The sequence below is a fragment of the Vipera berus genome, assembly GCF_964194415.1.
Source record: "Vipera berus genome assembly, chromosome: 2".
In the NCBI taxonomy this organism is placed as follows: Eukaryota; Metazoa; Chordata; class Lepidosauria; order Squamata; family Viperidae; genus Vipera; species Vipera berus.
In genome coordinates, this window is record NC_138203.1 from 21,430,725 (window position 1) to 21,456,267 (window position 25,543).

Below are 25,543 nucleotides of genomic sequence, written 5' to 3' on the forward strand. Positions count from 1 at the left end.
TTTCAAGGTTTTCTTGTAATGTACAGTGCCAGAAATCCCACTGCTGTGATAAACACTCTACATAAGCCAGCAAGATAATGATAAGATTCATATATTTATTTATTTATTTATTTATTGTAGATAGTGTGTGCTCTTTATAGTTTATAGCATCAAAGAATCACGGGACTGAAAGGGACTCTCGAGGTCTTCTAATCCAACCCTACTGCCCATGACAGGATCCCTTGTACCATCCTGGACAAATAGTTGTCCTCCAACAATGGAATGCCCACAATTCTAAGAGGCATTTATTAATCATTCTCACTGTCAAGAAATTCCTCATTTCCAGGTTGAATCTCTGACCAGCTTTTGCCTGTTGGTTCTTGTCCTGCCTTCAGCACCTGTGACAGGACAGCCCTTCAAGTATTGGAATACTGCTATGAATTCTGCCAACTGCATCCTATGCAACAAATTATTCTTAAGCAAGCCATGGTTTAATGCATTGCATTGTTTCAATACAGTTATCTCAAAAGAGACTTAAAGGTCTCTTTTTTTCTTCAAAAGGCAAGTGGACTGTTTTTTTCTTTGAGGAACAAGAAGAAAACGTTTCACTTCTCATTTAAGAAACTTCATCAGTTCTTGATGGCCGGAGGTATGGAAGGATTGATACTGGCAGTTGATTCTACTACATGCTGGGGAGATGGAAGGATAAGTGGGGAGATGGAAAGATAGGATAGGAAGAATAGGAAGCGGGGGGGGGGGAAGCACCTTTGAGACAAGTATGACTTGGATTACTGAGAATCTCCACAGAGTTTCAATACAGTTATTTTTAACACTTTAGATTAAGATCTTTATACAGGCAACTCTCAAGTATTCTGTCTTTGGGTAAGATCATCAATAATGCCCTTGTCTTAGGGCTTCAGTTGCACCTGAATGAAATTGACTATCCAGTTCAAAGTATAAGGATCATATGATGCCTCTACAGAAACTTTTGCACTGGCTAACAACTTTCCAGACACAATTCAGGATGCTAGTGTTGTTCTTTTAAGCCCCAAATGGCCTGACTATGTAAGATAATGTATCTCCCATTGTGAATTTCTTTGGTGATGCAGATCATCATCATCATCAGCATTTAAAACAGGGGTGTCAAACTGCTGGCCCATGGGCTGGATGCGTCACGCCAAAACCACGCCCACCCCATTGCTGGCAATGGGGAAAAAAGTCACACTACATGTCACGTGACGTCACAAGTTTCACACCCGTGATTTAGAAGGTGAGCATCCAGCCAGAAGATTGGGAAAGGATTTTGTCCTGGGTGGCTGTCAGGCCATGAAATGCTTTGCCCAGAAAATTATGCTTGGCTACCATTCTCCAACAATTACAAAAATGGCAAAAGAAAAAAAGAACCTTCAAATGCTTATATTTATTTTTATAAATACTTATATTTATACTTCAGATCATTACTGGATGTTTTTAAGAAGACACTGGACAGCCACTTGTCTGAGATGGTATAGTGCAGACATGTCAAACACAAGGCCCGGGGGCCAGATCTGGCCCGTGAAGTGGTTTCATGCGGCCCGCGAAGCCATCCTGGAAACAGTGAGGGAACGGCCCCCACTGCCTTGGCCCTAGCCCAGAGACCCTCCTTCTGCCAGAGACCCTCAGATCTGTCCCACTCCTGCCCAGGCCCCCATAGGCACCCTTGATGCGAACGATGTAGAGCTGGCCACGCCCACCCAGTAGGCCATACTCACTCTAGCCACGCCCACCCAGTAGGCCACGCCCACCCTGGCCACACCCACCCGGCCCCCTGAGGGCAACTGCAATACTGATGCGGCCCTCAGTGAAATAGAGTTTGACACCTCTGGTATAGTGTCTCCTACTTGAGGAGGGGGTTTGACTAGAAGACCTCCAAGGTCCCTTCTAGCTCTATTCTGATTGACTTAATCCCTCTCGACTTTGCCAAGCGTTTGACTGTTAATTGATTTGAAGTACACTTGGTTTAATTCTGATTTACCTTGCATTGATTTTACTGTTATGCTTTATGTTCTGCATTAATTGTTATAGGTCACCTTGATAGCTTCATAAGCTGAAAGGCAGAGTACACTTTAATGAAATTCCATTCATTTCAGGCAATTAACAGAAGCCTTCCTTAGACCTTCGTTTGTGTCAAATAATTAGTAGATGCCTTTCTTATTATTTTTTCCCTGCTCCACAAATAATTTATTATTTCTTGAAATAATTCTGTACTAGGCTTTTATATAACACTATACAATTCATAATTAGTTCAAGGATTGAAAATCTGCATGTATCAGAACCTCCTAACCAATGGTTTTAGAAATGAATTTTCTTGCCTGAAATGTTTATGTATTTGCTCATATTTAAAAAAAATATTGGACAAGAACACTGAGGTCTTGTGAAATTCTACATGTTGTGAGATTTGGCCTATTCTTTAAGAATTGTATTCTTATTTTTGAATCCTGTCTTCCCCATTGGGAGAGATAGTTTCATGGAAGGCAAAGCACCTTAGAGTATTGTATTACCAAATCAGTTAAGACTCTGATTTCTCCATATTTGTTATGGAAATTAAGAAAGGGAAGGTAAAATGCAGGTATCTGACTCAAACCAGCCAGTCACTTTTTGTCAATTGTGAGGTATATAATACAGGTAGTCCTCAAGGGTCCATGACAATTTGCCACAGCCAATTTGTCACGGCCAGCTTGCCACAGCCAACTTGCTGCAGGACCACTCGCCATGGCCAAGTTGTCACAGGACAGTTTGTTGCAGGACAAAAGTTACACTAATATCAAAGAAATTGTGGAATAGAACCATTAATAAAGGATGCAGAAGGAGGGACAGAATGAAATGTGAAAGACAAAATGTAAAATAATTTTTTATTTATTTTAGATAGTTAAATAGAATTACTAAATTGTCCCTCCATGAGTTGCCCCACGGTCAGTTGGCCGCGGCAAGTTGGCTATGGCGAGTTGTCCCATTCCCGCTCCTTGACTTACAACCATTCATTTAGTAACCATTCAAAGATATATAAATGATTTACGACCAGTTTGCATGTTTACAATTGTTGCAGCATCCCTATGTCACGTGATCAATGTTCGGGCACTTGGCAACGGGCATGCATTTAGAATGGCTGCACTGACCCGGGGGTCATGTGATCACCATTTGCAATCTTCCTTGTTGCGTTCTGACGAGCAAAGTCAATGGGGGAAGCCAAATTCGCTTAACAACCACACAACTACAGTGATTCGCTTAACAACCATCGCAAAAAAGATAACAAATGGGGTGTGACTCCTTAACAATTGCCTTGCTTAGAAACAGAAAGGTTGGTCTCAGTTTTGGTCAAAAGTTGAGGAGTATCTGTATTAATCCAGGTTACCTTTGGGGACTCGGAGAAAGGAAGATTTGGAGGAAACTCCTTCTATTTGTGCATGACAACTGATATTTTTTGATATCACTCTTCCTTCAAATTAGGAGATCCTTGAGATTGGTACCAATAACAGAACCATGAAGTGAACATTATCGGTCCAAAGGACCTACAGTGTATTAGCCATTGAGCTGTATTATAGCTGTATTATGTACGCTAAAAATTCACTACCTTTTATCTTGATTACAGTGATGTTCCTGCATTGTACATTTGCCGTGGTACTCAAAGGGGTGAGGTGGGAGAAGAGCACACCCATTTTTCTTCCAGCAAGAAAAGATGAACTGTGCCCTTCTAATTCCAACTGCATTACAGAAACAGCGTTCTGGCAGGTGGGACCGTGCTTGTGCGTCAACACACAGCAGCAGCACAGGAGGCTTTGTTATGGGCTTACGCTGCCTGACTATGGAGAAAACTATCTGCAAAGATCTCAAGACTGGCTGCCTGTATTTCTGCTCTCCGGTAGAACAGCAGGTTACCTAATTCAAATTAATGCAATATTAATGCATTTACGGACAATGAAAACTACTCAAGACAAATACAGTCCCTATTAGAATAACTGCCCACTTAAAGAAATTGGTGTATTTTTATCACATCTATGGAAATTAATGATGTCCAACATTAAGACTAACCTCCTGTGCCCATTTACCTGCAAGTATCTCCAGTTATTCTATTTATTTATTTATTTGCTTTCTTAAATATATGGCTACTCATAGTAATTGTGTGGGTCTATCAATACATAAAAACATATTAACAATGCTAAAATAAAAAGAGTAACTTGTCTCTACCCAAAAAAGATCAACAATTAAATACACATAATGGAGTATGGAAGATATGGTGCACTACAATGTGATCTTAATGCAATTGTTAAATCTGCATAGATTTGCAAATACAAAAAAGCATCCTTTTAAAATGGGGAGGACATACCACTTACATGTAGTATGTTACATTTTATAAAACTTGTTAGTATTGTAGCAGCTATCAAATAAAAAAGGCATGTTTTTCAATAAGCTGAAGCAGTAAACAAAACAGCAAATAAAGAATGGAAAGAAAGAGAGTCAATTTGGTACATTGATTAAGGTTCTGTCCTAGAAACCAGGAGACTAGGAATTCTAGTTCCATTTTAGGCTTGAAAGGCAGTTGGGTGACCTTGGGCCAGTCACTCTCTCTCCCTCAGCCCAACTCATCTCACGGGGCTTTTGTTGTGGGGAAAATAGGAGGAACATTATGCATGTTCTCTGCCTGGAGTTACTTATAAGTAATAAAGGTAGAATAAAAATCTAATAAATAGACAGTCGGCATAAAACGAATGCTCTAAAAGAGTGACTTTCTTCCACTCCTGTAACTATCCTCCATCCTAATATTTTTCTGTATCTGAAGGCTTAATACAGTAGGAAGAATCTAGAAAGTAGCTACCAGAATTGGGTCCAAACCAGTCTAAAATTGCACTGAACCTTGTTCTGCAGAGACATCCAATTCTAAATTTCATTCAAGAGAAGGTTTCTAGGGAAGTCCTCTGTTGATCAGAATGGGATTTCAAATTTCAAGATTGCCTGGGGTGAGCAGACCTTTTTTCCCCCCTAGTTCATGTGTTTTAGAAACAATTTTAATGTATGAGATTTAGATATACAGGCAAGAGCCTGTTAAGTGTAGTGGTTAAGGCATTAGGTTGGAAACCAGGAGACCTAGTCGTGTCTTAGGCACTAAGCCAGCTGGGTGACCTTCAGCTAGTCATTTTCTCTCAGCAATAGGAAGGAAGCGATGGCAAATTACTTCTGAAAAACTTGCCAAGAAAACTGCAGGGACTTGTCCAGCCTGTCTCTGAGAACTGAGGACACAGTTGAACAGAAGGGGGAGAAAAAGATATAGAAGCAATCTGCCTTCATCCACTTGCATAATGGCAACTTCGGTAGATTATTATTTAGTAAAAGAAAAGAGTTTACTTTTGGACAGTTGATCAGTTTGTTTTATTACTAAGATTTCTATGCTATGAATGTAGCGAATTCTAGGTTCTGGGTTAATTTTTTGTGTTAGTGAGGACTATTAGGCAAGACTTCCAAATCTTTCCAAAGAAACGACACATTGACCTCTGTCTGATTTTAAGCACAATGGCTGTGTTTTAAGAATGAGAACGTGTTAGTTCACCTATGAGGCCAATTTACATATAATGCTAAGCCATATATAATTAATGATTGTGAACTCTTATATTACGACTTAACATTATCTGGGAACCTGACCATTATGGCTTATTCAACAAGGCATGAATAAACAATGGCTTAGTGTTATGTGCTGTCAGCAATAGTTATGAAGTTCACAGTTCCTCATTCAACTTTCCTGTCACGCATCCTTCCTCTTAGTGAACTGCTCCAAATTCCACAAAAACCTAGTATCATTTCAAAAAATAAATGTAAAAAACTAGAGTACATAAAGTAATAAGGACTGAGCGATATTATTAATTGTATTTGGTAAGCAAACATGTACTAAGAAGGCAGACACTTCATATAACAATTACTACTGAACAGATCAAAGGTTTTCTGATGATTCATGTACAACCACAGGACTGCCAAGCTCTATTAAAATGAGTATAAGAACGATTGTTTTCCTCAAGGAATTTTGAAAGCTATATTTCTCTGTCATGGACCAGCATACTAACAGAAATCTTCACTATCTTCACTATTCTAAAGTTTGCAAGACTCCGTATTTCCTCATGTAGAAAGAATCCATGACTGAGGTGATATGACCTTTGCTTCTATTGCAATTGATCCTCCTAATTCTCCTCCGTAATCTTCTTAAGCCTCTGAGAAACAGAAATTATCTACCCAGTTTCTTCTAATCCGACTCTAATCACAACTTTGTAAATGTAAATACATTTTACTCAGTTTACTAAAACTTGATATTGTCTAACTATACAGATGACAGAAAATGTAAATGGTCATAATTAATATTCTGGCAGATTGCAATGGCAAACATGTATAATATTCATACACATTCAGTGTGGTCTGGGGATACGCACACATGGTGTTGTTAGTTATGCAATATCCAATTCAGAACAGAACAGAAAAACAGAGTTGGAAGGGACCAGAGTTGGAAGAGAGGTCTTCTAATCCAACCTCCTGCTCAGGCAGGAACAACTTATACCACTTCAGAGAAACAGTTATCCAGTTTCTTCCTTTCTCTTATTTACTCTGAAGGATCATGGAACTGTTCTGTACCAGCCTGCTACCGGCCCTGCAGAAAAGGCAGGGACAACCCCTTTTACAAGAAGGCAAGAGGCTGGAATTACGCCTGCCAAATTTATTGCTACAAAAACAAACGGAACAAGACAAACCAAGAAACAGGAGCTTTAAGAAACAGGAACTATCCAAGCGGTTGCCTTCAGCAAACCAGCCCTCCCACACATTCCCCTTATATAGAGTTCAGGGCGTGGCTTCTCTCTGCCTCCTTCCGAGGAGCCCCATTGCCTTCCTCTGTTTACTCCTAATTGACTGCCTCCTGCGTCGGGCGTCCTTGAACAGGGCCAGCTGTGGGTCATCTTCATCCACGCTGTCAGGCTCACACAGCTGGGTCTCCGTGGTGACCAAATGGGAGGGGCCTGGCTGAGGGCTCTCATCAGCAAGATCTTCAACCCCCTCAGCAAGGTCTTCAACACCCCCCTCCTCCTCTGAGTCGTCCGACCCAACTGCCGAACCCACAGGCTGACCCTGAATCACAACAGGAACTTGGCTAAAGATAGAGGATCCTTCTCTCATGTTTCATTTCTAAATTTATTTTTCTGTCAAGGAAAAAGAAGGTGAGTCAATTATTTAGTGGAACCATTAAAGGCATCCTTGGAACAAATTAAAGAGGATAGGAAAGAAGAAGGAGAAAATTAAGGGAGACAGAAGGTGAGAATTCCCACCAATGGAAAGCAATTCTCCATACATTTCCAGAAGAAATGTGCAAGGTCTCTTTCCAATGTTTCCTCTGGAACAGAAGTTGAGCCACTAATTAGCTGGTTCAACTTCCCAAGTCCCATAGCATCACAGTCATGTGAGGCCAACTTTCGGTTGGTGGCAGCTTGAATAGGGCATGGTCCTAATACTTCCTTTGAGATATAACATGGGAATGATAAGAACTTGGCAATGTGTTCCTTCTTCTACCCATTGTTAATAGATTCAAAGTTGGAAGGGACTTAAGTATTGTTTTTTTGTTAAGATGAGCGCAGGATTTCTGTGTGAACATTTTAACATTTTTGCAATTATTAATAATAGTTATGGGGAAAGGGTTTTCTGCCTTTACTAATAGGAATTAACAGAAGTAAAAGACAAACTGCCATCAATCTGAGACTATTTCAGTATTTGGGAAAGTACTCACCTTTCTGTGATTGTTTCTCTAAGACCACTAGTGACCCCCTTGACCACAGTGCTAGCCTTTGGAGTCAACACCACCTGAGATATAAAAAAAGAGCCCTTCTTCCTTCGGTCAATGATTGATGCCTGTAGAAACTGGATCAATTTTTCTGGATCCGTGGTGTTTGCCCAAGGAGCTGGCATCATTTGTCCTGGCCATAGAAATGGGACCTCTAAAGCCACCGGACTGTGATAAAACACCAAAACTTGATAATCCTTCTCCCACAGGTACTGGAGACAGACTTCATGGGCAAAGATGGGTGGGCACATTTTACTCCCAAAAGTGTCTTTGAGCATTTGAACCAGTTTTTCATGGTGGCATTTCTGCATCCCGTAGAAGTGGTTGAAGTCCAACAAGACCACTTCTTTAAGATGGTCATTCAGAAAGGCACTGATCTCCTCCAGGCCCTCATTGACTTTGGCACTGAATAAACCATGAGCAAAGTAGAGTTCATTATCAGGGTCTCTAGGCTTTGTGGAAATCCGAAGGTCGAAATACCGTATCCCTGCTCCAAGCTGGCTTGTAAAATTCATTGTCTGTGTTGCAAGCCATTTCCTCATCAGCTTTTTAGCCACAGTTCCAAACACTGAGACAAAATTCTGGACAGTTTCTGGCTGCTCAGGTCCCACTGGAGAGGCCTCATCAATATAGAAGCTAAATGAATCATGAGATCCTAAAGATAATACAAAAGAATAGTTTGAAACAAAATCAGCAAGAATTAAACACCCATAAGTGATATCACGTACTGATCAAGATCGCCTAATTATTCCATGAAAATATGATGAAATTCAAATAGCAGTACAATTTACTTAACTGTTTCATATTCAGGTAGATTGGTGGGAAATTCTGTAATCCGTACAATTAGTAAAAGAAATAAAAACAACATTTGTGATTAAATGAAGATAAATATGAATATTTTAGAAGCAATTTTAATATACGTAAGAGTATTTTCTTTGATTATATCAGACATGAATGGATGTGTAATATACATATAAGATGCTAGTAGAAGAATGTAATATAATAATTTAGGTTATTAAGTTCTGACCTGATTTGGATTCAAAATTTATGTCAGCTATGACACTTACTAAGTCATATCGAACCAATCTCTCTCTCTCTCTCTCTCTCTCTCTCTCTCTCTCTCTCTCTCTCTCCCTCCCTCCCTCCCTCCCTCCCTCCCTCCCTCTCCCTCTCCCTCTCCCTCTCCCTCTCCCTCTCCCTCTCCCTCTCCGCCCCTTCTCTCTCCCTCTCCCTACTTCTAAACCATCTTGAACTCTTAGAAATGCATGCAATGAAGTAAGGAATAAAGCACAAATCATTGAGGTAGATTACTTTGCACCATATGAAAAATTTTCAGAATAAAGAATAATACTAATACAGAAAATTGACTAGATAGAAAAATGTCTGAATTGATTTCTTAACTACAATACAAGTAACGTCTGTGCAGAATTTCTCCTGAGTTCTGGCACGGAATATGACTCAGCACTGATAATTGCTTGGTTTTCATGCGTAAATCTTAGGTGAGATTGACTAGCTGTTGTTTGATCCATTAGTTATACAGGGAGTATAGGGGACTGATATTCCTCAGTGTGAATGAGGAACACAAATGATACACCAAAGTGCATAAACCCAGCACTTTTAAAAGGAATTAGTTTTAAATGTCCAAGGCAACAAGTAGTTGTTCACTGCAACATTTGAGCAGCACATGACTTTACTGAAATCCTAAATTAGTGTTGCAGGTGAACAGAAAGGATATACGGCTGTTACCTCGGTCTCACAGAATGAAATCTATGAATAGTGTATAATGTTGCTACTGTCCTGCAATTTATTATCTATGTTTCTACTCTGTTGTTCAGAATGAAGTAATGATATTGTGCCGCGCACTATATCTTAAGAGCACACAATGACTATAAAGTTGGAGAGGGACATTAACCATCAAGTATGCTGGCTGGAAACATTTAGAATTAGAGCTCAACACATTTAAACATTAGCAGCTTGGCAAAGGCAACTGTATAACTATCATATATGAAAACATGCACCCACAGTGTATTAGCAGTAGATATTTGAATATGGAAAAATAAAATATCTCAATATATTGGTAAAGTTAGATCCTCTCCTGTTTTTGAAGGAAAGTTATGCCAAAGAATGAGGGAGATGCAGAACTATACACCTACTCTGAAGAAGGTCAAAATTGCTCAAACTGAAGATTCAGCCTGTCTTTCCTGGGGACATCATCACGATCTCTTTCCTGCTTCTTTTGTTTCTTTTCCTCCTCTTTGGTTATACAAAAAGAGCATCTGTTTGCTAGTACACCACAAACCGAAGGAAATAAAAGAATGAGCAGCTTTTGGGGACTTAAATAACAAGGAAGGCATATTCTATTTAACTGCAGCATTTTTTTTTCTTGGTGGGGGGAGAGAGAGGAAGGAAGGGGAATCACTGGAACATCATTTCAAGCCTTGCACGGAGCCTGGCCGTTTGAATCTTGTTCCACAGTGGTCCTGAGCCCTTGTGAATCAGTCTTGATTCCAGCCAAGGTTTATCAGAGACCTCTGAGACACAATGATACTGGGCAAACGAAGACCTTAACATCAGGGGAAAATAAATGTGGATCACTGGCAGCAAATGAAATTTTGGTTCTCGTTTCTTCCAAGCCAAAAAAAAGAAGAAGACAGATATATTTATTATGCCAGATTTCCATTTCAGTATCTCTCATCCCTGTGCTCATGGCTCTATGCTTCATTTACTTCTATGTCAGGGAAACTTCCATCCTTACTTCAATGTAAGCGCCCTGAGAGCTGAGAATAAGATCAAGAATAGACACTGCACTTCTAACAATAAAAAAGATTATGTGTTTTCCTCCTAAAGATTGCATTAAGAATAGAGATGTGAACTTTATAACTCATTCTAGGCTGGGGGGACATTATCTAAATTAGGTAACCACTGAGCAGATAGGAAGCAAGACAAGCAGCATTCCTGAGCAGTGGGGGGCAGGATCAGTAGGACCCCCATATCTGGGTTTAGCTTCCTATAGTTTCTTGGGGGAAGGCATTTCCCTTCCTCTTGCTTAGATGTCCAGGCGGTAAGAGTCAGTATTCCAGCATGTGCTCAGCCCACACTTGTGGAGTGCATTATTAAGTGTTTTTGTGAAGCCCAGGTTGCCATTCCTTTCTGTTTCTATGTACCCATCTTGCCACATCACACTAAAGGCCAAGCATGGAGGGAATCATTCTTTACAGAATGCCGGGGTGAATGTGAAAGATCCTAAATGGCTACTCTCATCTATTTAGATCTTGGAGAACAAATAACAACTGGTTAGCAAAGACTAGACCAAACCAGACAAACATCCATGCTATGTCACCAAACCTGAACTCCCAGCACCCTTCATCACTGGGCTTACTGACTAAGGCTGCTAGGAGTTGCCTTCTTTCTCCGTGAAAGCAACCTTCCTTGGTAGAAAGGTCTAAATACCTTTCCTCTGTTGAAGGTATCTAGCAGCAAATGCTATCCTTGGACTGAAGAAAAGGTTGAATGACATTCTCTTAGAACTGGCCTTATCTGGGATTCTGAACATACACACACACACACACACACACACACACACACATGCACACACATACAAACAAACATTGCTTTCCACATCAAAAGCCTATTTTCTAATCCATGCTAGTCTGAAAACCACTTGAAATGATTTATGTCATCCAATTGTTTTCAACAAATAACAGCAAAAGAAAATAAAACAGAGAACAGGGTATCTCTTTCCAACTATTACTGTAGTTCATTTTATCCAGTTATATGCAACCCATTCAACCTGGTTATATTTTATTTTACTCCACAAGAGCAAGCATTCAAAATATTGGGTATTGACAATATTTATAGGCCATATCAATTCTAAGGGCCTTTGGGCTAGAACAACAAAGCAAACTGTACATACAAAAGTCAGTAGAAAAGAATTAAAAAACTATAATCATAGGTGACTAAATCAAGCAGAGGCTGAAAACATACTGCAATAATTGTGCTTTAACCCTGTGAAGGACAATCCATGTAATGGAGGCTATTATTGAGAAGCCTTGTTGTCTCATCTACTTCCCATGAACCACACAAGAGGGGCCACCCAGCAGACTTTTGTTAGATGACACTAGACAAGCAGATTCAATTCTGGCAAGTCATTGCCTGATTTATTCTGGTGCTGTACTGTATTCTGGTGCTGTATAGAGTAGGGGTCTTCAAACTTGGCCCTTCCTTTTATGACTTATGGACTTCAACTCCCAGAATTCCTCAGCCAGCCTGGCTGAGGAATTCTGGGAGTTGAAGTCCACAAGTCATAAAAGGGCCAAGTTTGAAGACCCCTGGTATAGAGTATTAAAAGTAATGACCAGGTCTCAGATTAAATGAGAAAAGGCACACAAAATAATACATGCAATTAATAGAAATTTGATATTCAAATTTCTTAATAATCTAGTTCAAGCAATTGGAAAATACCCATGGTGTCATTATGTGTTGGCTGTGCAATCCACAACTCCTTCACTCCCAGATCTTTCCATATGGGGGGGTCTGGATGGGGTTCTATTCATATTCTTTTGATCCTAATAAGAATATCGAGTTTGTTTCATACTCTCCATAATGCGTGAGTAGATTAACACAAATATCTATACAAAATAGAGAACTGCTACCCGAACAACAACTGATGGATAATTGTTATCACAGGACAATGGATCCATAAAGCAGAGGTTTCCAAACTTGACAACTTTAAGAGTTGTGGACTTCAACTCCCAGAATTCCTCAGTCAGTCATACTGACTAGGGAATTCTGGGAGTCAAAGGCCATAAGTCCTAAAGTTGCCAAGTTTGGTGAGCCCTGCCATAAAGAAAGTAAAAGAACTCTTAAAGTTAAAAGAAATCAGAAAGTAAGATAATAAGGAATAAAGTGGCTAGGACTAAGAAACGGAACTTCATTTCTAGAGAGGAATAAGCAATTTGTAGTATTTCAAATGTTGTTGCATTATAGCTCCCAGCATCCCTCACCACTCCCCATAATCCTTATGAGTGCTGGGAGGTATACAGTAGATCAGCAACAGCTAATGTTAAAACTCCTTAAAGAATCTGGGATATATACCACTGAGCCTAAGGAGAAAATAGTCACAGAGGATGAGAAGGAAAGGAAAGAGATAGAAAGTGCAAAGTCAAGGAAGCAAAGAATTGTAAGGACAAGGGTGTTGTGTATGGGTTTGGGGGTCAACATAGCAACAGCGCTACTTATACCACCAGGTGGCGCTGTACCGGGACTGATGCAGATTGGGCTATGTCTCGGCGTGAATACCAGGTTCAAATGGATTGGCCAGGTGGATACCTGGCCAGGTAATATATAAGGACTCAGGTAACCCCAAATCCTCAGTACAGTTTCTACCACCAATAAAGAGCTGTATGCTGTACCCCTCTGCCTGGCGTCGTTCCTGTGTTCCAGAACCCACTACACAATCAAGACCACAAATTTCTGAAGATTATTGGAGGAACCAGAGTAACAAGACAGAGGCTAGGCTGGAAACAGTCCATAATGGGAATATCCCAATATAAAGTATCAGAAGAAAAATACACTGTAAAGTATTTTTCTCTCCTAAACATCTTGCATTTAGGTAAGATTTCTCTAAATCAGTGTCCTTCAAACTTGGCAACTTTAAGATGTATGGACTTTAACTCCCAGAATTCCCCAGCTTGAAAAACACTGTTTTAAATGAATGCTCTGCTGATTCTTCCAAGCATAAACTATGGGAAGAAGATAAAAAGAAGAAACAACAATGGTGTCTAATCTTGTTTCTGTGAAAGTAATGACGTTATTCAACAAATCAAGTAGTCTAGTCTCTCTTGAAGAAAGTGATAAATATTGAATCCTATCATGTAGAACTCCTTGATCACACTGATCCAGAAGATTTCACGTTCATGTCTGACATGTAGGACCAAATGTACCTTTGCAATAAATTCATTAACAAAACAGGTAGGGCTGTTATAAATGGGGACTAATCCCATTTACTGCAACTTATTTTTATTTTATTTTTCAGTTGCTTTGTCCTCTTTTAAGTGATTCATAAGGATATATTCAAGACAAGGCTTTTAATGGTGCAAATGGCATTTAAACTGAATCAGCTATCAGTCAAATGGAAGCATTTATTTAGATGTGTCTATTTGCTCAGCATAAAATGTTTGCACTGCATCATCAAAACAAAAATAAATCAATGGTTAAAAGCTCATTATTTCTCCCAAATCACATATAAGAAAGAGCAGTGATCTACAGCTAAGCAGTTAATCTGTTTGGAGCTGCCACTGTTGAACTGTGGGGGTTTTTAAAACTCGTTCTTCAAATAAAGAATGGAAGATCTTGAAAAAATATCTTTGATGAAAGTCATCCTTCCAAGACACATTAATTTGCACTTCCAGGTAGAGATGAGAGATAAATTTATAACCATCTATTCTCCAATGTGTTGGAAAGAAGGTTAAACCAGAATTTCATTTCACTTTGGCAAAATTTGTTGTAGCCTTTGATCCATTGTTCTCACTGGAATCCTGGATGTCTCCAATAGCTAAAACTGGCTACTCCAACTTATTTTCCAAGCAATCATGTTATTTATATCTTGCATCTAAACTTGTCCAGTGTGTTCTATGGTTTGGGGTCTTCAGCTGGTGCAGAATGTCACAGTTAACATGCTGGCTAAACTCAATGATCCTAAATCTGGATTAGCAAAACATATTGTTGTTTTCCATTGGACAAGACCATGGCTAGATTCCCACAACATGTTTAAACTCTAAGTAACCAGCCCTATTTTAGCCAAGATTGAGGATTTGTACAGACACAAGTTTCTTTACTACTTTCCTAGAGTTGATAGTAAGTATAAACTATACTCAAGGTTAGGAAAAAATATCCAAATCCAGGGCTCCAAAGAGATTTGTAGCCTTTCCCTGGAACTTGTCTCATTAGACTTTGAAAATGTTGTAAGTATTCCAGTAGAAGAAATTATATGTAGGTCAAGTTCGAACTGTTGGGTTCTTGGTGTTCTCTGGACCTGGTTATTTTCTTGCAGATGTTTCAATAAAATGTTACTTAGCCTGGTAATAAAATGCTTGCAAGAAACAACCAAGCTCAGACAGCATCAAGAGGCCAGCTGTAAAATGTTATTAAGGAATGAATTTAGGAATGGATTTCTAAAAGGTTATGAGTCTGGTCCTTCAAAATAACTTTTCCATGTCCATTAATTACTCAAACATTATAATACTGATGCATCACAGACTTTTATATCAGCCTAGTTCAGTGCTTTGCCTTTGAGTACTGTTTTCATATAGCCATCAAAACGTTCCTGACTCATATATTTGTTCAACCATGTCTTTCTCCATTGCTCCTTTTATAGGAATTGTTATGCTTTACTTGTACTACCCATTCTACAAGTTAATTCAAGGAGAAAGCTAACTTCTTCATCATACTTTGACTGCTGATGGAAGATTATATGAAATGTTAAAGAGCATGGCTAGATATATTAGTTCTTAATATAAAAATGTGACTGTGTATGCACACACACATACGTTTGGCAGTATATATGTATAGATATTTTATGCTGGTCAACTAACGGTCATACATTTTTATTTGCTATATATGAAAAGTAACTGCAGAATAAATTATTCTACTAATTATTTTTAAGTTTCTCCAATAAAGCATTCTTCCTGTTTTATAATGTAGAATGATATACAAACAAAACTGAATTATGCTCGTGCTATATCAGCTTAGACAGACGTGGATGCTAATGGATATGGGAAGGTGTTTTTTTTTCTTTTTTAAAACTTGAAATCCCCTATCTTCCAATAACATGGAGTAACAGGACACTCAAAATAAGTAGAGCAAAGAAGTGTAGTGAGAAGACAAGTGTCTTCCTCAAGGAAAAAACAGTCCAGTTGCCATTTGAAAAAGCACCTTTGAGACTACAGCCAAGATTTGGGGAAAGACAAGTTGTGCACAAAACTGAACAAATATACTATTTTATATAATCCAAAATTCATTGTATAGTATGTACTATCAAGCCCAAGCTCAGAGATGACACTGCAAAATCTAATCAAGTCCAATCCTTTACTTGCTTACACCTAATAAACAGAATCTTATCCACACTTGTCCTTCCAACCTACTAGATATATCCTGAGAGAGTCTAAGATATGGCTACTGTGAACCTCTGCTTGGGACTATTCAGTCTCTTAATCTGGATTCTCTTTGGGAAAGCTCCATGTCACCAAAAGCGTCCCCCCTCTGCTCCTAAACTTGAACCTTATTCTTCAAAGAACCAATTACTTTGGCAATGGTTTGACACACTAATTTAAAAGACCAGCCCAATCATTTCGTGTCTTTTTAAAACTACTGCTGAAAGTATGATCTTTGGCTTGAGGATATTTGCTAAAGGGAATCTTGCCTGAATAAAATGACAGGCTCTTTGCTCACATTCTAGCCTGCCAGAGATTGCCCATGCCTTTCTAGACTTTTTAACACCCACCCTGAAGACACTGCTAGGCCTAGGGACATTAACAGAACTCGAGTGACCTGCAACTTGCTCTTACTAACTTTCAATTTTCTTTTTGTGATAATATTGAGTCTTTCTAGCCTCTTTGACAAAAAAAATGAAAATTCTATATAGTTCTACCAATCTTAATAGCATTTAATTAAGTTAATAAATGTTACATTTTCTAATTAAAAAATGACAAATGTATGAGGTATTATTTATCTGTAAATATAATTATATAATAATAAATTTTGGCAGTGGTGATAGAAGGAAAAAAATCTTTGCAGAACAGTGCTCATGTTACACAACTAATTTTAAAAAATGGTCTTTATGATAATTAGCAGAGCTCATCCCTAAAGGAAGCCTTCTGGTTCTCTGGCTTCTTTCTTTTTCCTTTTCCTATTTTCTTCCGTACAATCTGTACTGTTCTTCCACAAAATAAGGCAGATTTAGATGTATATTTTTAGACTGTCTGCAGAATTTAGACTGTCTGCAGAATTTGTATGTCACTTTCCTCTGACTTTTGTGTGATAGATTGTGTTAAAATTGGAAAACATTTCATAGCCAGTACGGATGTTCTAAATTGAGAAGAATCTGAATCCCTTTCCTGAGAACTTTTGTCTAAAGCATTTGTTTTGTTATAATAGTGTCTCAAGATGTTAATGCCAGTTTTGGTCTTTCTTCTGACATTCCTAGGCCAGGAAGCAAACCTGCCTTGCAAATGTGAAGGAAGGGGAGGATTTATGGAGATTAAAGAAGATGTACTTGATGGAAATATGTAGGAACCATTACCTAGGCTAGGGGTAGGCAACCTCAGCTCTTTTATGACTCATGGACTTCAACTCCCAGAATTCCTGAGTCAGCATAGCTGACTCAGGAATTCTGGGAGTTGAAGTCCATGAGTCATAAAAGAGCCGAGGTTGCCTACCCCTGACCTAGGCGAAGGTAGGTAGCAATGAGCTGTAAGGAGGAGGAGGAGGAGGAGGAGGAGGAGGAGGAGGAGGAGGAGGAGGAGGAGAGGAAAAGGAGGAGGAGTTACAGCAGGCAAGATTTATTTCAGTCCCGCTAGGTAGACCAGACCAGGAAATCAATTCCCCACGAAAGCTAAAACTACCTTTTTTATGAATGGCTATAATAACAGAATTTGATTATGTTGCATCTTCTCCCTCTTAATGTTCAGTGAGTTAGGGAAGCATCGGCCTAAGCTGCTTTCAAACATAATCTTGTTTTGTTTCAGCCCTTTTGCCTAGGCAGCAATTTCTCTATGTCTCTGTCAAGAGTATCGTCTTTTCTCTCTATGGGCATTCCTATTACAGAAATGGGTTATATGAGGTACTCAGGCTTATACAAATTTTGCTTGGCTTCAACTCAATCTTCCCCAAGAAAATAAGCATTACATGTTCTGTAATGTTTATTTGTAATGTTTTGTTCCAATATGAAACTGGAACAATAGGGAAAGTAAGCATCCCATAAGGATGTAGGGACTTTCTTTAAATTCTGAGCAGTTTTTTTTTCATTATGGAAATAAATCAGGACCTGAAACAAACATTAAGAAATAAAGACTTCCCAGCATGATCATTTGCCAGATATCTTCCATAACCTCACTCTTCCTATATAAACAGGCCTATTCTTATTTGGATAAATGGACAATGAAAACCTTGCTTCAATAAATTGGGAAGTTATACTTGATGCCCAAACTCTATACAATATATTGAAGCAATTAAAACTGTGATAACAAAAATCAGTGGCTTTACCCCACTCCCATTCCCAATTGCAAAAGGCTCTATTGTTTGTTCACCAAATGCTGCAATAATCTGTGCTTCACCTGATCTAAAAAAACTTCTCCTCCTCCTCCTCCTCCTCCTCCTCCTCCTCCTCCTCCTCCTCCTCCTCCTCCTCCTCCTCCTCCTCCTCCTGATATCTTTGAAAAATATAAATGGCTAATAGAATCCCATCTATAGCTGCAGTAGATCAACTATTCAGTGGTGTCCTGCAGGAAACCTTAACATTGATGCACAGGCATTTATAACATGCATTGTTACTAGAGAGACAAGATGCATTAATGCACTGCTCTGCGATCTATATTCCAACCCAAAGCCTACCAGATAAGATAAATGGTGAAGAATGACAATTGCCCAGGGATCTCACACCAAAATGTATCCCCACAAAATCATAAAAACGGACACACTAGGGATAGGTAAAGGTAAAGGTTCCCCCGCACATGCGTGCTAGTCGTTTCCGACTCTAGGGGCCGGTGCTCATCTCCGTTTCAAAGCCGAAGAGCCAGCGCTTGTCCGAGGACGTCTCCGTGGTCATGTGGCCGGCATGACTAGACGCCAAAGGCGCACGGAACGCTGTTACCTTCCCACCGGAGTGGTCCCTATTTTTCTACTTGCATTTTTACGTGCTTTCGAACTGCTAGGTTGGCAGAAGCTGGGATGAGTAACAGGCGCTCACTCTGTTACGCGGCACTCGGGATTCGACCCGCCAAACTGCTGACCTTCTGATCGACAAGCTCAGCGTCCTAACCTACTGAGCCACCGCGTCCCTTACACTAGGGATATAAGTACACTAATAAATGTTGATAATAACTTCAGCATGTAGAGCTAGAATGGAGAATTTTCATTCAAACACTATATTCTCTCAGGGCTGAAATATGAGAGATGGTTTGCTATAGGAGGAAAGAATATTCTTTTCCCCCGCTACTATTCAATCTCCATTCAATCTCTGTCATATTCCTTGAATATTTCCCCTTCCTTCTTAGCATTCTTTCTGAGAATTGTTGAGGGTGTGAACTTTCAGGAGTTCCAAAAAGATTCCACACCATTTGCACTACCCAGGTGACCCTGAATGCACAGATAAATTCCAATGGCCTCAATGACTCTCAGAAAGAGTACTAATGACCAGATGACTGCACCCACACCATTCAGTCAGAACTGAAGAAGCTTCTTGGATGAGAAGTGAAAAGTCTTCAAAGAAAAAACAAAGAAAGTCCAATTGTCTCTTGAAAAAATACCTTTGGGTCAACCATGACCTGGATGACTGAGATTCTCCATAGATGATACTAAGCTAGTTCAAGTACAGCTAAAATACCATCACACTATCAGATGAAGTTTTGCTGCACCGCTAGGAAAAACTAGTTGCTTTCTTCATCTCTTCATGAAGAAATGTATCTGTTCAGGAATTACATACTAAAAGTTAAATTTATGGTCTCAGTTGTTTACCTTATGTTCAAATTATCCCCTCTGGTACATTAGCAGCTTCTTTGTTCTCCCATGTACATATGATGATGAAAATCATAAATTCCTGTCACGACAAGTGCATCAGAATTTTGCTCGGCAGTTATTCTCAAGTAGTGTGAATTAGGGGTAATTAAAGCATGCCAATAACACAATGTACAAAATGGCTCCTTGCCAAGAGGGAAGGAAGAAGAAAGAAAAAGACCTTGTACAGATTTTAATTTCTTATGGCTGCACTGGGATTCTTCCCACCCCATCATCTCCCATCAAATCTCATTTTAGAGTTGAAAGATAATAAGAAAAACAAGAACTGCTTTGGGTTTGTTTGTTTGTTTTTTGTTGTTGTTTATATCCCTTTAGGTTCATTTTGAATGAAAGCTTTTGAAGCTTCAAAGAAGGAAAGTTGAATAATTATTTTTCAATATTTCCAACTAAATACTTTGTCCTAAGACTTTCCAATTAAATGCTTTGTCCTAAGATGGATAGAATATCACACACCCATTGTATCTGCTGGAATAAGCCAATATTATAGAACAACTGTGTTTAGATGTGGGGCTTTCAAAGTGGCCACAATGAGCCCTCTGAAGAACTTCTAGGCACAAAAACTCACACAAGCAACTGTTTGAGATGCCCCTAAATACCCAAAATCCTATACGAACAATTTAAAAAATGAAAAAAGCAAGTATTGAAGCTTTCCCCAGACTCTAGGCTGTAGATATGGCAACTCTGTGCTTTAATGTTCTTTCTGTGTGAATGTATATATCTGCACACAGACTGTTTTCCTGACCACAGAAGTAAAATGAGCAAAATACTTGGGTGAATCCCTTACCCTAATATCTTGACTTTCTACATTTCTAGAAAGTTACTTTCTACTCAGAAGATGAGGTGGTGTGCACAATATCTCCCATTCGCTAAACAGACAAAATTCAGGCTTTGAAAACATTTGATTGCACTGATTTTATAAAGGCAAAGAGCCAGCAGAAGTTTTATTCCCCTGTATTCAATGTAATCATCAGCAAAGACCTGCAGAAGTGAAATAGATCATCATGCTTCCATGTAAAAGGAATTACTATTTTCTCTGAAAGTATATTCATTGTCTGGAATAGCGTCATTCACTTTGCATGCAGAATTTGATTTGCTGATAAATAATCATAATTTTTTATGCTGTGACTGACTTCCATAGTCACTAAGATTACTATGCTATAATTATGTAACTGCAGTGTTCTATTTAACTCAGTTTGTATATGCTCTTTACATTTATTAGGAAAGATGGGTGAATATTTGCACAATGCAGTCTGCTTTTGTGCTATGTGAAATATGTTTATATCCCATAAATTCTTTATCTCCAGGTACCCAGTAATGAGCCCTATGTCCAAGGATGTTCTCCCAGGCATTTTCAGTATCTGAAGACAACATTAACCATTAAAATTGGCTTACAAATTATCAAACGAAAGAAGGAAACAAACAGTAAGTAAAGAAACCAATCGGTTAGAAATTCTAAAGATTTCTAAAAATTAAAGCCTCTTCTATTTGCATCACTAGATAACTGCTTGACCACTGTAGTCTTCTGTTATTATAAAAAGATGTCTCCCTGACTCAGAAGACAAACATATTAACAGTTTGGAAGAACCCTACAGCTTGCAAAAGCAAAACATGAAACCAAAAAACAAACTTGTAATATCTCAGGTGGGGCTAGTAAGAATACAAGTTCAGAAGCCATGGAATGCTGATATACCATTGAAAGTGAATAAAGGGAAAAAGAAATGGATTGTGAAGAGCTTCAGTCCATATCGTAACATTTGCAGGTTCTACATGTCTTAGTATGAGCATGTATATCCTCTGCCATATGTCTAAGCTCTTTTTCTAGGGAAAAAAGAGAAAAGGCCAAGATTCTGCACTATAAGAACAGTACAGTATTGTACAGTACGGCTCTAACTTCTATTCATCTCAAAACTATGACCTTACTCAACACAATATTTAAATTGCTTTGCTGTTCATCATAAAAATGACCATCAGAACATTGACTACACATGCTGCTAGACTGAATGCTGCACCAAGTACATGACACATGAATTGATGTGTTGGCTAGAAGATGTTATTAACTTAGCAATCTCTGTTTACTAAACCAAAGTACTAGCAGATTTGGCTGGATAAACTGGTGTCTCTCCTTCTGTTTGAAAGTGGAGCAAAAGATACAAGGATTCTTGCAGAATGTGGCCTGTTAGTATAAAATACAACATTAGTCGGGTGTTTAAATTCCCTGTTTTGGAAGCAAAGAAAGTTTTTGTTACATAATCAAAAAGCCAGGAAAATATGCTGCTTTCATGATCTACATAAGCCTGGATATTTCAGGCACAGGTATGTACAACTGGCTGAAAAATGTACACAGTAGGCCTTACTGCACAATAGTTAGTCCCATTCTCAAGAATTTTTGATTTGGCATAAAAATGTACAGTGTATTAGCCATCCTTTGTCTAATTTTAGGAGCATTTCAAGGATATCTCTTCCTTATAACTGCTAGCCTTAAGTGCTGATAGAGATACCTATTATTAGCATCCGGATATGTGCCCTAGTAATCCCAACCCCATATCTATAGCATACCATTACTTATTTCAGAACTTGAAGTTTCTATTCTGCAACTCTGGCCCATTCATCTATCAAGTCTGGATTTCTAGGAAGATCTACCATTATCCATTCATTCCTAAGTGAAGCAGAATTTAACTTTTCATACACAATAACAGAGTTGGAAGTGAGGACTTCTAGTCCAACCCCCTGCTCAGGCAGGAAACCCTACACCATTTGACACAAATGGTTGTTCAAATCTCTTCTTAAAAACTTCCAGTGTTGTTGGAGCATTGCTTCTTGTCCTGCCTTCAGGTGCTTTGGAAAATAGCTTGACTCCCTCTTCTTTGTGGCAATCCCTTCAAGTCCAGTACATGTATGGAAACTTCCAAAATGAGATTCCAACACAGAAACTTACAGCCAAAATAGGCAGAAACAATTCCACCAGAACATGATGAAATATACGGAAAGTGGATGTTGTGTACCCTTATCCTCCCCTCTAAAGTAGAGTCACCCAGACTCCATTCTTCTTAGGGATCTGAATCTTTGAACTGTGAGTATGCAGTCCGGACGAGTTAGGATGAATAGAAAAAGATAATCATATTTGCCTTGCAGATGAAGAACGGAAGCAAGAACCACTTGTAAATTACTTGATAGCTGAATTTGGCCAGGCAGAATAGAGAAAAACAATGCTCTAATCAAATCACTCTCGCCTAGCCATATAAAATGCTGAGATGCTAAGTCCAGGCAAGGGAACAGGCAGTTTCCACACTAACTGTTTGAAAACAGATAAAGCAGCAACCCAGGACTGGCATTTTTTTTAAATCATCTTTCCTCAATGCTCTTTGCCCAGCAAGAGCTTTCAACCTGCCATGATATGCAGTCTGTTCCTCCTGTGAGTCTCAGAAGTGCCTGGATGTCAGCCCTGTGCATAAATTTGCCCTTTATGATCCTAGTGATTGCCTAGTGGCTGTTGCCATTTCCCTCCTGTTGTTTTTCATGATTGCAGGACAAATCCTTAGGAGGTTATTTTGCTTTTCCAGTCTCAGTATATTTAGCACTTTGTTCTTAATTCTTTCCACATTTCAACTGAGTTCACACTTAGCACTAAACCATGATCTGCTGACCCAACAGCTAAACCAAAAGACCAGAAGAATCAGCCTTAATTTTACTGATCAACCAACCCTACAAACTCTGAAGATCTACAATAAAACAGTGACTAAAAGCATTAATAATACCCTCTCAAAGTTTAGCCCAGATAAGCCTGGGAAAATATACCTATATTCTAGGTATGGAAGTTAATTGATCTGGCACATTTCTTTCAACTGTGAGAAAAATCTTATCACATAGGCTGTTCTGCCCTCTCCACAGCAAAAGAGTTCACAGGGAAAAACCAAGGCGGCTGGGTTTTGTAGTCCTATTGCAGCATCTGACATCTGAAGGATTGTCTAACCATATTTCATGATGGGATTGACATGAAGATTTTGTAAAAAAAAAGCCAGGAATGACTGAGACAGCTTGAGACTAAGGTCTTAAACCATCCCGTTTTTACCTTGCAAAAATTCTGTCTGTAACTACTGTTTTTGTAACTACCACATAGATTTGGAGGGAAGAAGACTGAGTGACATTTTGAAATCCCAGGGGATGATGCAATTTAAAATAACATGCTGGGTCCTCATAGAATAGAATAGAATAGAATAGAATAGAATAGAATAGAATAGAATAGAATAGAATAGAATAGAATAGAATAGAATAGAATAGAATAGAATAGAATAGAATAGAATAGAATAGGGCTTTTCAACTGGTGGTACGCGTACCACTGGTGGTATGCGAGCACCTGGCTGGTGGTACGCGAGCACCTGGCTGGTGGTACGCAGCATCGCCTTTCTCCCCCCCTGCCTCCCCACGCCTCCTCCTCCCCCCCCATGCTCCGCTCCTTCCCAGCTCACTTGCTGCCAGAAAGCATGCTGTTTGGCAGTGGCCTGCAGGAACCCTACAGAGGGCGTGCCCAGGCGCAGAGCGAGGCCCTGCCTTCCCCAGGGATTCGTTGTGCAGCAACCAGATTGACTTCTGATTGGCGCTTCTTCAGGGCACACATGGCCGGGAAGGTGCATCAGAGTCCCAAGTACCGGTAAGGCGATCTGCCTGCTCCTCCCCCATCGCCTGCCAGCCCCGGGAGAGCCCCGCGCGAGCGCCTCACTGGCTGCCGAACCCTGCCTTTCGAGCAGGAGTGGCCTTCCCCTGCTTGCCCTTGGCCACCTCCACAGGTGCTGCTGTAATGCGGAGAGGGGGAGGCCGGTCCCCATTCGGCCTGCCAGCCCCAGGAGTGCCCCACGTGACTGCCTCACTGGCTGCCGAACCCTGCAGCTGTCAAGTCCTGGGCTCGACAATCAACCGACGGGGGGGATCCGCGCAGCAACCCAGCTACCTGGCCTGCCAGTTGCTCGTTGCTCCACCGATCAGCTGTGAGGCTGAGACTCCAGATTTGAGCCGCTGACCAGAGGAGAGCACTGCTGATCAGCTGTGAGGCTGGGACTCTGGATCCGATGCTGCCGGCCAGCTGGAACTCCCGGCAGGCAGCCCCGATGCCGCCAAACAGCCGGGAGTGTCAACCTTCTCTCGGGGCCGCCAGTCACCTGGGGGTGCCGGTGCTTTTGAGCAGGAGTGGCTGTCAAGCCCCAGGCTCCCAGCTGACTGGCAGCCCCAAGAGAAGGTTGCCAATGCTCCTGGCTGTTTGGCAGCATCGGGGCCACCCACCGGAACTTACAGCTGGCCAGCGGTGTCAGATCCGGCATCCCAGCCTCCCAGCTGATCAGCAGTGCTCTCTGGTTGGTGGCTCAAATTTGGAATCTCAGCCTCCTAGCTGATCGGTGGAGCAATGAACAGCTGGCAGGCCTGATAGCATAGCTGGCTCAGGAATTCTGGGAGTTGAAATCCACAAGTAATAAAGGAGCCAAGGTTGCCTGCCCCTGGCCTAGACACACACACAGGGATGCACTATAAATCCATGGTGTTGTGCAACCACCTGAATACAGCTCACCTCTCTTCTTCAGCTGCTAAAAATGACTTCCTATCGTGAAGTTCAAAGAAAGCCCATTAAAACTAATGCTTTTGGCAGGCTGGGGGGGAAGGGTGTTGCATAACACAGCATATATTTTTTGGTGACAGAATTTATTTTCAAACACATCGATGTATTTATATCCATTCCCAAAGTTTGCCTCATTTAAGTGGCTTAGCAAGTGTACTAAAATTTATGCTTCTTGGCCTCGAGCCCCAAATTAGAATAAACAGCTCGTTTTAAAAGACTGTGGGCATAAAATCAACTACCTTGGATAGAATGAGTTCCAGAGTTGGTTGCCCTTCTCTTTTCCAGGAAAAACTGTAGGTTCATCTTATGCAGCTGCCTGTATCGCC

General features: G+C 40.1%; 1 protein-coding gene across 1 annotated transcript in view; it reads right to left on the reverse strand.

Moving 5' to 3' along the window:
- The window catches only part of PLCXD3 (phosphatidylinositol specific phospholipase C X domain containing 3), a gene marked incomplete at both ends in the record, with an annotated part of 81,164 nt that overhangs the window by 21,656 nt on the left and 33,965 nt on the right, over positions 1-25,543 (reverse strand). The window contains one exon of the mRNA XM_081316545.1: positions 7,769-8,477. Within this exon, the coding sequence (XP_081172671.1) occupies positions 7,769-8,477 (709 nt within the window). The remainder of the gene's footprint in view (positions 1-7,768; positions 8,478-25,543) is intronic.